This window comes from Chiloscyllium plagiosum, chromosome 14 (assembly GCF_004010195.1).
Source record: "Chiloscyllium plagiosum isolate BGI_BamShark_2017 chromosome 14, ASM401019v2, whole genome shotgun sequence".
NCBI classification, from domain to species: domain Eukaryota; kingdom Metazoa; phylum Chordata; class Chondrichthyes; order Orectolobiformes; family Hemiscylliidae; genus Chiloscyllium; species Chiloscyllium plagiosum.
This window is the reverse complement of record NC_057723.1, coordinates 5,942,431-5,957,326: the sequence shown is the minus strand read 5'-3', so window position 1 is coordinate 5,957,326 and position 14,896 is coordinate 5,942,431. Positions and strand designations below refer to the sequence as shown.

Here is a 14,896-nt window from a genome sequence, read left to right as displayed (position 1 = left end):
TTCTCTGTACCATCATGTCTAGGAATGGGAGTTGGCTATCCTTTTCTTCTTCTCTCGTGAATCGGATTCCTGTGAGTGTGACGCTGGTGATCCGGTGTGTTTTTTCTATTTCCGTGTTTTTAATGATTTCAAACGTGTCATCGACATATCTGACCTAGAGTTTGGGTTGAATTTGTGGTAGGACTGTTTGTTCTAACCTTTGCATAACTGCCTCTGCTATGAGTCCCGAGATCGGTGATCCCATGGGTGTTCTGTTGATTTGTTCATATATCTGGTTGTTGAATGTGAAGTGTGTTGTGAGGCACAAGTCCAGTAGTTTAAGTATGCCGTCTTTGTTGATAGGTTCAGCGTCCTGTTTTCTGTTCTGTATGTCCAGTAGGTTGGCTATTGCTTCTCTGGCTAGGGGTTTGTCAATCGAAGTGAACAGTGCCGTCACTGTTGGGGTTGGGGTGGGGGCGGAGAGGTCGGGAAGAAGATTGCAGGTCAAGAAGGCGGTGCTGTGAGGACATGGCTGAAGAGCTTCAGGGCAGAGGAGATGACCTGGGGGGTGCAGTGAGAGAGGGACTCACTGAGATCCTTGTAGAGGGAGGAGGAGAGCTTCTTCAAGGTAGGCACCCTTGCAAGAGGATTCGCAGGAGGTTAAAATCAACTAAGAGAAAGTGAGGACTGCAGATGCTGGAGATCAGAGCTTAAAAAGTGTGTCAAACGCCTTTTTAACCACCCTACCTATATGTGACACAAACTTCAAAAAATTATGTACTTGAACCCCTAGGTCCCTCTTCTACATGCTACTCAGTGTTAAAAATCATTCATTTCAATTGAGAATGTGAGGAGGTGGGCGATGAGAATTTATTTTACAGTGCATTGTGATTTTCAATTCACTTCCTCATGACTACAGGAAGTGGTTTGATCAGAACCTGATTGCATTAGCAGAATGGTTACCATAGCAGGAGGCCATTCAGCCTATTGTATCCATTCTGGCATTTTGTAAGAGCCAAACAGTTTTTAAAAAGATATTCCTGTCTTTTCCCTGTACTCTGGAAGCTTTTGAAAAGGTTTTCTTTTCTGGTCATGATCTAATTTCAAAAGGGAATTTAGTAAATGTTTTTACTATAAAGACTATAAAATGTTGTAAGACATGGTGGGGAGAGAAGGGGTATGGGACGTATTTTGGACCATTGCTTCAGAAAGCTAGCAAAACCACTGGCACAAATGGCCTCCTTCTGTACTGTTCAATTTGATACAGTGCACAGTCTCTTGTACCAGACTGCTATTGGGTCCTTGAACCAATTGGCCTCAAGTTTCAAGAATGATTTCCATTGCAGGGAGTCATCCAGTATCTACATATCCAAATATCTCCTGGATGAAGGAGCCAGGCTGCACATATTTGATCCAAAAGTGAAGAAGGAGCAAATTATTCAAGACCTGTCTCACCCCAGTGTTTGTGATGATGATCCTGACAGGGGTATGTATACAGGACAACAGAGAACTTGAGAATTTTTGTTGAGATAAGCATTGAATGAGGAAGATTTGCCTTAGCTCATCCATTAACTGAAGCAAACAGTCTTGGTATCGCACTGTTTGTTAAACCTTCGGTTTCTGCCTGTACCAAGCCTCACAACAACATTTCAAATGTTCATTGCAGTGCACGCAGTAAAGCTGAGGGAGTTGGACAACATTTGTCATAATTTTCAAGGCTATGGGTACAGTGTAGATTTTGTGTATTTTGGTGGTGCTGAAGAGTCTCTTTCTGTATGATTTTATGATTGATTCGGAGATGCCGGTGTTGGACTGGGGTGTACAAAGTTAAAAATGACACAACACCAGGTTATAGTCCAACAGGTTTAATTGGAAGCACACTAGCTTTCGGAGCAACGCTCCTTCATCAGGTGACAATCACCTGATGAAGGAGCGTCGCTCCGAAAGCTAGTGCTTCCAATTAAACCTGTTGGACTATAACCTGGTGTTGTCATTTTTGATTTTATGATTGTTAGTATCCAATGCCACCACTAGGTGGAACCCACCTCGCACAATGAACTTCTTTGGTTTGAAATTCATTTATTTTTGATTTATTCTTTTTGTGAAACTCCTCAGTCCAAGTGGTTTATAAAGTTTCTGCTGTTTATGCACGAGCAGTGCTCTCTCTCTTTACTCACCAGCGGAGTCACCACAGATGACTGCAAATAGACGACTCGCCTTTCTTTCTGACTGAAACTAAATTAATGAAGATGTGTGATCAATGTTGACACAGCGTTAACCTATTTAATGTATGCATTCTTAACCTGTAACTGGTATCCATGAACATCTTAAGCTTCACTTGTACACTTTTAGAGGCTTCTGAGTTAGGAGCTGGTGTGATGTCACCAACTGCTAATGACGCTATATTTGAGTTATAGAGAGTTGGAAATACGCTCTGATTGGATAAACATTAGCAAGGACTACACTGTATCAGTAGAGCAATGGAACTGAGAAAGTTACACCTTAGGAACCATTTGGCCCATTGTGTCTGCTCCATCATTCAATATGATCATCTATCCTTGATCTCAACGTCAAACTCCTATCCCTGTACCCCTTTTACATATTTAGCTTTTAGAAATACATCTATTTCTGTATTAAGTAGATTCAGTGAGTTAGTCTTGACGGCCTACTGCAGTAGAGATTTCCACAAGTTCACCGTCACCACAGGAAATATTGCTCCTCATCTTGATCCGAAATGGCCTACTCCATATCCTGAAACCATGACCCCTTGTTTTGGAAGCTCCAGCCCCCAAGCAAAATGTCATCCCTCAATCCAGTCTGTCCAGAATTTAATATGTTTCAAAAGCTTGCCTTTTGTTTTTCGAAGCGAAATGCAGGCCCGGTCAATCCAATCTCTCCTCCTATAACAAACCCTCTATCTCGGGAATCAGTTAGGTGAACCTTCGCTGTTGCTCTCTCTATGGTAAGTTTATCTTTCCCTTTGCAAAGAGACCAAAGCTGCACTCAATATTCCAGGTATTTTAATAAAAATTCATTCCTGGGAAGAGGGTGTCACTAGATAGGTGAACATTTGTTGCCCAAAATTAATTGCCCAGAGGACAGTTAAGAGTCAACTATGTTGCTGTGGGTCTGGAGTTACATGTAAGCCAGACCACGTAGGGATGGCAGTTTCCTTTCAAAAAGTACATTAGTGAACCAGTTGGACTTTTCCAAGAACTGAAAATGGTTTTGTGGTCATCATTAGACTTTTAATTCCAGATTTTCATTGAATTCAAATTCCACCATCTGCCTTGGTGGGATTCGAACCAGAGATCCCAGAACATTACCTGGATGGCTAGGCCATTGACCACCCCCCTACCCCCCTTTAATGTTGTCTCAACAAGTAAGACATCCTTGCTCCTGTACTCATACCCTCTTGCAATGAAGGCCAACATACCATTTACCTTCCTAACTGCTTGCTTATTGTCATATGTACTCGAGTATTGGAATACAGTGGAAAGTATCTAATGTTGCCACATATGGCATCATCTTATGTACAAAGGTATCTAGGTAGAAAAAAACTCAGATACAAAGTAGTAAAAGAAACAAAGTTAAGAGGTAAGCATTGCAAACCTTCATAGAATGAGTAGAAAAATAAAGAAATACGGTAATATTTAACATTAAATGCCCCTTTTATATAACCAAGAAAAAAAATAATAAAGTTCAAGGTTCACCAGTTATTGCTGGGGCCCCAAGCTCCTCCACGTAGCTCCCTCTCTGCAAGATGTCAGCTGCCTGTTCTCACTGCCAGCACAGATACTGGGGTTCCTCCCTCACTGCCTGCGAGTGACTGGTCAGCAAGGACACCCAGATCCCCTTTATACATCAACATTACCCAATGTCTCATTCAATGGATTCATACTTCAAAACATCAGCACCAACATGCTGGGGTGAATGACCTCGTATTCTTATCATTCTGAGAGTTTTTTGATTTTCGTCACCTTACTGCACGTTTGGTAACCCTTTTCTTTTTGTTTTAACGAGTTCGGGAAGCAAAAGGCATTCTAATTCTCATCACTTCTAAAGAAAATTGCACTGATATTATTGGTTGCATTTCATTGTTGCACTATGCTTCAGGGTGTCCTGAGGCTGTGTAAGGCAATATTTATATATATATATTGCACCGAGAATACTATCCACTGACACACTTGCACATATAAAACGATGTACATACTTTGTTATCTTTATATCTGTGTCTCGGTGGGCAGTATTCTTGGTGCAGTCTTTTAGCTGAGATGTTGAACTGAGGTACCCCACTCGGGTGAATGTGAAAGGGCTCATGACCATTAATTTAAAAGGTGGTTTATGCCAGTACATTTGATAATTACTGATGTCTCCATTAATATCGCAAAAATAGTTATCTGGTCATTATCACATGCCTGCTTGTGCAACCTTGCTATGCACAAATTGGCTTGTGCACTATCAATGTTACCACAGGAGCTATGCCTCAAAATTTGATTATAAAATGGCCTGAACGTGCACTGCAGTTTTGAAGGATGCTGTGAAATGTAGATGGTTTATCTTTTAATGCAAGTTCTCTTTTATTTTTATTAGTGTCACGTTTGGTCACCATCTCTCTAGACCCTTATGAGGCTTGTAAGAATGCCCACGCTATCGTGATCTGCACAGAATGGGATATGTTTAAGGTATTAAAAGTAACTGCTGCTGTGGGTATTTCCTCTTATTTATTCCTTCTGACTCTTCCTTCTGATCTTGTAGATAAAGAGGTTGCCCCGAATCGGTAGCCATTAGCATAAAAATCCACTTATTTAATTGTAGAGTTGTTGAAATCAAGTTTGTCCTGTGTTGTGATATATGTCTGTTCTAACAGATATGTCTGTTTTGATATGTTACTAAATACATGAGTTTTGCAAGACATGTTGGTATAACACAAAGTAGTTAGCCATAGTTCACAAAAATATCTTTTATTTTTTTCCACTGGAATGAGCCAGTTGGTTAGTTGGACTTAGGGCCGCCATTCCACATACCTGGGGTAGTGTGAGGAGGTGCATTTTGTGAATTACCATTGCCAGTGTGGAGACCTGAACCTATACTGCTGGCTTAGAAATCGTAATGTGGGAATTGAACCCATGCTGTTGGCATCACTTTGCATCACAAACCATCCATACAGCCAACTGATCCCCTGGATTGGAACCCTATTTGTAAAGCTCAGGATCCCATGTGTGTCAGCCATGTCTTGACTTGGCAATGTACTGGCTTAAAGTGGTTATGGCTTCGTGTTAATCCAGGTAGACCATCAAGTTGAACATTGCAGTGCAGGACTGAGGAACACTACACTGTCCGAGATGCCATCATTCAGATGAAATGTTAAAACAAAAGTCTGACTTGCCCTTTGTTGTGTATCACAGGGCCATTATTTTGAAAAAGAGAAGAGTTATCCATGATATCTCGGCCGATATTTATCCCTCATTAAAGAACAGATTATCTAACTATTATCACATTGTTGTTTTTGGGAGCTTGCTGTTCATAAATTGGCTGCTCCATTTTCCACATTGCAGCAATAACTGGATCTTCACAATGTCCTTCAGTTGTAAAGTGCTTTGAGAAATGTAGCCGTGAAGGATACTATATAATTGCAAATGTTTTTCTTTTGTGCTTTGTTAGTCTTTGTCCTCTTGAATGATTTCTGCACTGGTACCCTTGGGTGCCTCTGTTCTTGCATCCTTTCAAAAATATTAGTTATCTGGTGTTGTCTTTTCTCATTCACCTTACTGAAATTTATCAGCTCTCCCCTTTTCTTCTTTGAATTGGATCTGTTGTCTGCCTATCTGTCTCTTCTGGAATCCACTGTCTTCCTGAACTTTTTTGTTCACTCCCAGGATGTGGGTGCCACTGGCTGGGCCAGCATTTATTGCCTGTCCCTAATTGCCCTTGAGAAGATGATGCTGCCAACCTTAAACAGCTGCAGTCTATTTACACTCTTTGAAGAATCATACAGCCCAGATGAGGCCTTTTGGCCCATCGAGTCTGCGCCAACCTATCTATACCAACCCCATTTTCCAGCACTTGACCCATAGCCTTCAATATTATCATATTTCAAGTGCTCTCCATGTACTTTTTAAAAATTGAGGTTTCCTGCCTCTACTAACCTCATATTTTGTACCATGTGCAAATTTTGAATTTTTATACTGTATCACAAATCTAAGTGTTTTTAATATATATTAAACCCAACAGTAATCATGGTACTGGACTTTTGGAAAACATCATTGTCTACCTCATTCCATTCCAAAAGGCTGCCATTCCTAATTCTGCTTTCTGTCCATTGGCTAATTTCATATCCAGACTGAAACGACCCATTTATCCCACTGGCTTCAGTATTGCTGACATGTGATGTGTGTATTGACTTTCAACTGTCTGTCCGGCTGTCAAACAAACTCTCTCTGTTACTTTGTCAGCAAAACTGAAATAAGTTAACCAAATATGACTCTCACTGAAATCTTTGCCTCTGCATCAATGTTAGCTGCTGTCCAATTGTCTGATGTTAAACTGACCGACCTGTACCTGTCACCATTGTTGCTGTCCCCTTTTCCTTTTTTGTTGAGCAAGAGTGTAACGAATGCAGTCATCTTGGTATAAACTGTGGTTTTGACCCATGATTGATCACTACATTACTCGCAAGACAAAGCTTTTCAACCTGTGACAATAAATTCAATTCAATCCTATGTATAATTAAGCAGGCTGAAACAGTGGTTGATTTTGTTTTGGAAGTGCATGTTTTCTTTGATTCATTCACCCAGTGAAGGCATTGCTGGCTGGGTCAGCATTTATTGTCCATCTCTAAATGCCCACAGGGCAGTTAAGAGTTAGCCACATGGGTTGGAGTCACATGTAGGCCAGACAAGGTAAGCATGGCAGCTTCCTGTCATTACATTAGTGAACTAGATAGGTTTTTCCCCAATGGATTTCCAGTCATCACTAGACTTCTAATTCCAGATTTTTATGGAATTCAAATTCCACCATCTGTCATGCTGGGATTCAAACTCTGTTCCCCAGAATATGGCCTGGGTCTCTGCATTGACACTCCAGTGATAATACCACTGGGCCATCACGTCCCAATGTTTATAGGTTGTATCTCTTTAAATAGAAGTTCCATAACTCTACAAAGATTAGACTCCAGTTTTATCCCTCACTGACTGGCTGTTTAAAGATTAGCCAGTAAGATGGGCACTGGAAACCATTGAGGACTGGAGGCATATTCAACTCTGGAGATTTTTGCTGATACTTTTTATTGGGGAAGAGAGGTTGGTTGTATCTACTGATGCTTGTTTCACTGGTCAGAAGGGTGTGAAAATGGTGTTGAGAGTGTAATCAAGTAAATTGACAAGTGTTCTGGTACCTTTGACAGTATGGAGGTTAAAGATGTTGGAGTTACAAACTCACATCTTGTTAAATCTTTTAACAGATGTGGGTGTTGCTGCAGTAAAGCCAGCTTCTGTTGCACATTCCCATTTATCCTTGAATTGAGTTTGCTTTGAACTGAGTAGCTTTCCATTTCAGAGGACAGTTGAGAATCAACTGCATTGCTGTCTGTCTGGAGTCACGTGGGCCAGATCACGTAAGGGTGGCAGATTTCCTTCCTTAAAGGACATTAGTAAACCAAATAGTTACCATGGTCACCATCACCAATATTAGCTTATCGTCCAGAAACCATGGTAGGATTTGAACCTATGTCCCCGGAGCATTAGTTTGGGATTAGTAGTCCAGTAATATTACTACTGCACCACTATCTGTCCATATTAAGATTACATGCTGTATGGGAAGCCAGAAGTGTTACCAAGAATCACAATAGTATTGGTGAAGGATGTGATTGCGAAGGGAGATGGGGATGGGCTTCAGGAATACTGTTTCTGTCCCTATTGTTGTTTAGTTCTGGGAGTGGGTGGGCTGCAGTCTCAGTACTGATAGCCCCTCCCTGCCCACCTCAAGTTCTGCCTCTGAGTCAAGATTATAGAGTTCGAGTTCCACTTAAGAAACTTGAGTACAAAATCTAACCTGAAACCTAGCACAGTGCTCCCTCAGAGGTTTTGGATAAGATGTTAACTAGAGGTCGTATTGACCCCCTAAGGTGAAGAGGATCAAGAACTGTCCTTGGTATCCTATCATTTGATCAACATCACAAAAGTAGACGATCTTGCTGTCACGTTGTTGTTTGTGGGAAGTTGCTGTGTGTAAGTTGGCTGTTGGAGTCCCTACATTGTTACAGTATATCATTAAGTGAATTTAATGCCTTTGAAACATTTTGAAGGTCAAGAAAGGCATTTTATACAAGGAAGACTTCTTTTATTGGGAAATGCACATAATGACACATATTCAGCCTAAAATCATATGTTGAGGTTGGGAAAGGTCTGTAATCTGGATGCTGCAATCTTAAATGTACTGTTAGCGTAACTCGACATGTTCAAATTTTAATTTTTGTACGCGTTTGTTCCTCAACTCTATCTATTCTGCAGTCTTGTGTAGGATCTTTTGTAAATTTGCATTTATTGTAACCAGGATTTTATTTGTAGATCCTGTCCCTATCTTAGTTTAAATTTGTGGCCTTTCAGGAGTTGGACTATGAGAGGATCTACAAAGCGATGCTGAAACCCGCATTTATCTTTGACGGCAGACGCATTCTGGACAGTCTCCACGAAAAGCTTCAACACCTCGGTTTCCAGGTAAGGGAATAAATGGCAGAAAAGCACTCAATCTAGCATTGGGATTGGTTCCTTTAGTCAAGTCCATAACTGGTCGAGGTGGGTAGGCCAGCGATGGTCTGATATTCTGATCAGTATTCACTTGAAAGCCTCAACTGTTTAAAGTCTTTCACTCAAAATGGACAAACACTTTTTGGCCGTGTTAAGACCAATGTTTGTCTTCTTGTGAAAACAGGATGAGTGTTTAAGAGCTGGTCTAATCGTGTGACAATGATATGCTAACTTAATTTAATACATGTTCTCATTTACATAGTTGTACAAAGCTGACTGTAAGAGACCTTCCATTTGTGTCTCCCTTAATTTTCAAGAAACGCCAGATAATTGTAAGGGGGGGGGGTCTCAATAGTGTGGGAAAAGTTATCAAAAGCTTTCAAAAAGCTCAGTCATCATTCAACCCTTTAGCAACCTTTCTCCAGGTTGAAACATGAAGAGAAAAATAAAGATAGGCAACATTAAAAAGGAAACCCAACTACTTAGAGAAGTAATTAACTGAGCCCCTGTTCAATGGCTGGAGTTATGGATGACCCCTTGATCCTATCTTTAAAAGAATAAACCATAGAATGGTACGGCACAGCACAGAGACATGGCAGTTTGGCCCATTTGTATTGGTGCTGGCACTTGAGAAGAACTATACAATTAACACATTTTCTCATAGCCCTGCCTGCATGTTTTTCCTTTTGAGTCTGAGTGTACTTACAGCTCCTTTTTGATAGTTGCAGTCAACTTGCTTCCATCACATATTGTAGCATTGTTTTCCAGGTCATCTCTAATGTTTTTGTCAATCGTTTTCAATCTGTTTCCATTGGAAATGGCTTCTCTTTATGTCTCTTCAATCAAAATCTTCACGATTTTAAACACCATTTGTAAATCTCCCTTTTAACTTTCTCTGCATCACCTTCTGTAATCTCCCCCCGTGATTGAACTCCCTCATTCCGTTACCAGCTCTAGTAAATCTCTTCTCCAAGGGCTTGAGATCATTCCTAATTGATTTCAGACCAATTCTGGGCTGTCCCCTCCACAAGATTTAAATGAAAGGCCAAAAGTCATGTTGTCTCATGGAGGCTGTTGATTGCTGGCAAACTATTTGATTCCTCGCCCGTTGATATCTGAAAGTGTGAAATTGATGAAATGAAGAGAATGTTGGACAATGAGATGTGTTCCATTTTCTGTCATGCCATGTTAGAATGGTATCCAGGCTTCGCAGGTCGGGTAAATAAAGATTTGAAGCAGAGCAGAGCTCCCTCTATACTGCCCAAGACCCAACTTCACCATTTCCACCAGTGACAGTTGGATGATCTAAGGTTAGAATATGTCTGGTACATTGCCTGACCTGCTTTCCATGATGACCCTTAATCTCTCAATGCTTTGAATTGTTGACCTATCATCAGAACTGGAAGATGTTAATAATGAATAACTTTTGTGCAAGTACCTTAATCGGGAAATAACTTGTTGGAAAGGTTTCTGAGGTCAAGGGATTAAAGATAGAAGTGATGATACTGAAAGGCAGGAGGAGGAGATATGGAGATGTATAGACAGAAAAATCAGATCCTGTGGTGATGCATGTAGTTCTAGGTCTGCAGTTGTTTAAAAGCTGCTCCCCTCAATGTCACTCCCTTGTGATGGACAGCCATTGACCTGAAACGGCTCACCTGTTGAGTGCCTTCCAGTATTTTGCAGGTGCGGGGCATTTGAAGCAAAAACAGTATTCTGCTTTTGTCCAGACCCAACATTCTGGAATTCCCTCCCTCAACCATCCCTTCTCTCTTCTCCTTTATTAAACTGCTTCAAAACAAATGCTTTGACAAGGCTTTTGGCCAAGTCAGCTAATATTTCCTTCAATGTCCTGCTATCCAATTCTCTTGTGAATAGGACACTATTTAGTGTCAGATGTGTTCTATAAATGCACATTGTTATTTTGCTGAACCTTAACATTAGGAAAGCCTCTTCATCTCCCAATTGAGCCGACAAAGAGACCAATGCGGACATGACCCAAACACTTGGAGGGAATGTTTGGACTGCATTGAGCCACAAACTACTGAGGCCTTTAATGCAATTTTTGTTCCCCAAATTCCATTTAACAGGTTGAAACTATCGGAAAGAAGGTGACTGAGAGGATACCATTCACAGCCAACAAAGATATTTCCAGGATCGACTTGCAAGCTCCCCCTACTAAGAAGCTAAAAATCTAACGGTTACCTGCTCCTTGTGACTTTCTGTTATTAGTTATTTTGTACACTCAATATTAGTTGTTTTTATAAATGAGGAAAAAATTTCAACATATATCCATTATGCTTATAACACTACTTGACAATTTTTAGGTAGTTTTTATGAAAGTGTTAGAAGGGGGCACCTCCTCAATTTGTGTTTTTTTTTAATCTTTCCTTTTGGATGGAGTCTATACAGAGGCCCCATTTGAGCTGGCAGATGTTTGCAAGGGTTACACTGATGTCTAACCTGCAACATTGTTACTGAGTAAGTTATTCTAAATTTTTAATCATAATCCTATGTACGTTTGTAGTTGGGGGAGGAAGGATGCACAGAAATTAAGTCCTTTGGATCCATCGTCCAGGCTTTTTCCTCATGGACCAAGCATAGGTGCCAACTCTGGAAATATTCATGGAGGTGCCAACACAGAAACTCTTGCCTCCAACCTCATCATCACCCACACTCCTCCCAACACATCCACCCTCTGAGGGCACTGCCTTCCAGCAACCATTAGAAAGCGAGTAGGCCGTCCTATTATCCAATTGAATGCTAGTTGACAATCAGACAGCATGATCTTTTCTCTGCACCACACCACTGCCCCCCCCCCCATACCCCTAACAACAATGATGGTTCAATAATTCTTTTTCTCAAAGAATTTGGTTTAATGACCTGGGTTGGCCTGCAGCCATCTCTCCTGTGGGAAGAGTTTAGTCCCTGGAGAGTTTGCAACACAGGACCAAGTGAATAGAATCTTTATGAATGAATTATCTTCCATTCTATTTCTTTTAATGAGCCCTGACTTCGTAACTTTCGAACAAAACATATGTCTGTCTAAAGGCTGCTGTTTTGTTGCACAATTGGCAACCTCAGCAAATGTTGTTCATTGAAGATTGCCAGATCTGTGCCAAGTCTAAAGCAACATAGAGAGTCAGGGAAAGGTGCTAGACTTTTCTAATTTCAACTTTGATTGAAGTTTCATTTAAGTCCTGTGAGGTTCCACTTGAAATATCAGAACTTTGGAAAATTCCAAGTAGAGACATCAACAGTCCACTCAAACTGAAGATGTTGCTGAAATGAGACAATCTGTTGAATTCATAATATGGTTCGTTTTGACTTGCTAGAAGCAAGATAACCTTCATACACTGGGAACTCTCTCTGGAAACTAGAACAATATTTTTACGGTCCTTGTGTCTTTTTGAAATTACCCAGGAGCTTGTTTTTCTTTGGGGGCAACTGTAGTTTCCTGTTGCTTTCTCATGGTGATGCCTGTGCCAGTCAGCATCTTTTTTTCTCCTGTGATTGTGCCATTGTTTGTTTGAAATTTGGCATTCTTGCATTTGTCCTGATGAGTGCAAGACAAAAAGCTTTGACAAGTCTCTTTTCAGTAAATTTCTGTTTGACCAAGTGCCAGACTGAATATAGTGGCAGCCCTGTGTCCTTGAAGTGTAGCACATTACTGCCTTTAATGGTGTGTTTATAGGGGTACATTTTGCTCCTTCTGTTGCTGTTCAAAGCAGAGATGCCTGGACCATATGCCCGCTGGTGGCGAATTGAGGAAATCCTTGAATTGTGCCCTCACTACAGCGAGACCTTTCACCAGGCAGGATCCCACATGATAGGGGTGCAAGCTCTGCACCCTTCCTGAGGACTTCAGCAGAAAGTAAAATAAAGAATGATGTAAACACAAAGTCACCCTCGATTGTATGGTTAGATTAAAATTACTCCTGTAACTCACTGATGGAAGAGTTAAACAGGGGGCAGCAACAGCATTTGAGAGGTACCACAATGCAAATTGAGATTATATTTAAATCCATTGTTCCCAATCCCAAAACTGTCTATGGGTATTATAGTGGGTTTTTTAAAAAAACATTCATTACTATTATATTTTGTGGGTGTGGAAACAGGATGGTCAGCATAGCTGCCTAGATGACAAGCAAATGGTATAGAGTAATACCAATAGCACAGGTTCAATTTACACTCTGGCTGAGGTAGACTTGGAACCTGCCTCCTTATCTGCTCCCTGCCTGATGCAGCGAGGTGCTCCTCAAGCTTTATAACCAATTGTCCCTCTTTTCAAACAGAGAGAGTGCGATGCTCACTTTCTGTCATGGACTATGGCTAATTACCTTCCGAGACGAAAGGAGTTCCATTCCAAATGATCACTGAATCTTCACTGCCATACAGAATCCTTAAGAAAAATAACTTTAAAAATATGTAAGTTTAAAAGTCCAAGGGAAACAACCAGTGAGAAATTAGCAGCCAGGAATTTTTAATACTGAATTTTAATCCATTGAATTATTGTTGCAAACCTTGAAGATGTTTGGATATGATCAAAACATTAGTGTTTTTTTAAAAGGAGAAACTGGAGTCTGTAACCTACTTTATTTTGAAATGTGGAAAATAGATGCCTATTCTCTATTTTAATAAAAGCTGGTTTATCACAACCTGATAATTGGATGGACCTCTTTCTCCAATACCAAAAGGATTGGATTTTATTGGCATCGATAGCAACTTGATAAATAGTGAATGTAGAACCTTTAATTAGAGGAATGAAGCGTGTGTATGTTGTGAAATGGAACAGAAAAGCGTTGAGACATAAATCCCAAGTTAATAACTTTTTCAATAGTGATATTTGGCATCGACTGATACTGTGAAAAATGTACATGTACGTACTCCTGAATTGATTATACCGGTGACTTTGTATAAAGATCACTTCTGTATAAACCTTTTTTGTTTTGTGTTTACATTGAAGAATAATCGTATTTGATAAGCCTCTTTCATAATAAAATCAAAATTTGGAAACTTAAAAGATTTTGTTTACAAGTCTGTTTTCAGATGCACCACCAACCATGAGGGTCAGCACTTGTCCCAGGCATTGTCACTTGAATATCAACAGTCCATCTTGTTTGAAATAAAATTATCTCAAAATGTATGCTTTGGTTGGACCTGCATTTGATACTTTGTGCAGTGATGGATGTTTTGCTCTGCCAACCAGAAATACAGGATTTCAGAGGAGGTGAGAAACCCAGGTAACGTTCTGTAAGTTCGGATTCAAATCTCTCCATAACAGATGGTGGAATTTGAATCCAATAAAAATCTGGAATTAAGAGTGTAATGATGACCATGAAACTATTGTTAATTATCATTAAAACTCATCTGGTTCACTAATGCCTTTTCAGAGAAGGGAAGTGGGTCTGGAGTCCTGTGTAGGCCAAACCAGATAAACATCAACCTGATTGGTTGCCATCCTTAACTGCCCTCTGAAAGGGCAGAGCAGAGCACTCCAGTGGCATGAAGCGACGTATCTAGACAACCTTTGGGATCTTCCTGTTTGTTAATATCTAGGTTATTCCAAGAATAAAAATATTTGTTTTCTGATATAGACTTGATGTTTGTTGGAAACAGTTAACAAAATAACATTAATGCCTTCATTGCAAGTGAATGCAAATTTGCCCGGGTCAGTTGGAAGGGGAGACACCAATTGGTCAATAGTATTACCCTGATGGAGCCATAGTGTTGCAGTTTGAAAGTCAATCAAATGCCAGCAACCACTTTGATTGCCAAGTGTAGAAAAGATAGCACAAACTGCTGTTGGCAGAATCATCACTGCTCTTTCCCTCTCTCGAATCATCCTGAAATATCATACAAGACAGATAAAGGGACAAAAGGGATAACTGCCTTATCCACCTTCCTCTCAAAAGTTGCATTTATTTTTTTTAAATTGGGTGTCACTGGCTGTGTCTGCATTCATTGCCCAACCCCAATTGTTCAGAAGGTGGTTAAGAGTCAACCATATTGTTGTGGTTCTGGAATCACATGTAGGCCAGACCAGATAAAGATGGCTATATCCTTCCTTAAAGGACACTAGCAAATCAGATAGTATTTTTTTCCCCAACAATCAACAGTGGATTCTTGGTCATCATCACTCTTTTAATTCCAGGTTTTTATTGAGTTCA

General features: G+C 40.3%; 1 protein-coding gene across 3 annotated transcripts in view; it reads left to right on the top strand.

Annotated features, from left to right (window-relative positions):
- LOC122556434 (UDP-glucose 6-dehydrogenase-like) overlaps nucleotides 1-13,751 on the top strand; it is a 45,432-nt gene extending 31,681 nt beyond the window's left edge. For all 3 annotated transcript variants that reach the window (XM_043703079.1, XM_043703077.1, XM_043703078.1), the window contains exons 9-12: nucleotides 1,326-1,465; nucleotides 4,573-4,664; nucleotides 8,586-8,696; nucleotides 10,817-13,751. In XM_043703079.1, the coding sequence (XP_043559014.1) occupies nucleotides 1,326-1,465; nucleotides 4,573-4,664; nucleotides 8,586-8,696; nucleotides 10,817-10,924 (451 nt within the window). In that variant the 3' untranslated portion in view covers nucleotides 10,925-13,751. The remainder of the gene's footprint in view (nucleotides 1-1,325; nucleotides 1,466-4,572; nucleotides 4,665-8,585; nucleotides 8,697-10,816) is intronic.
- Nucleotides 13,752-14,896: the final 1,145 nt, after the last annotated feature.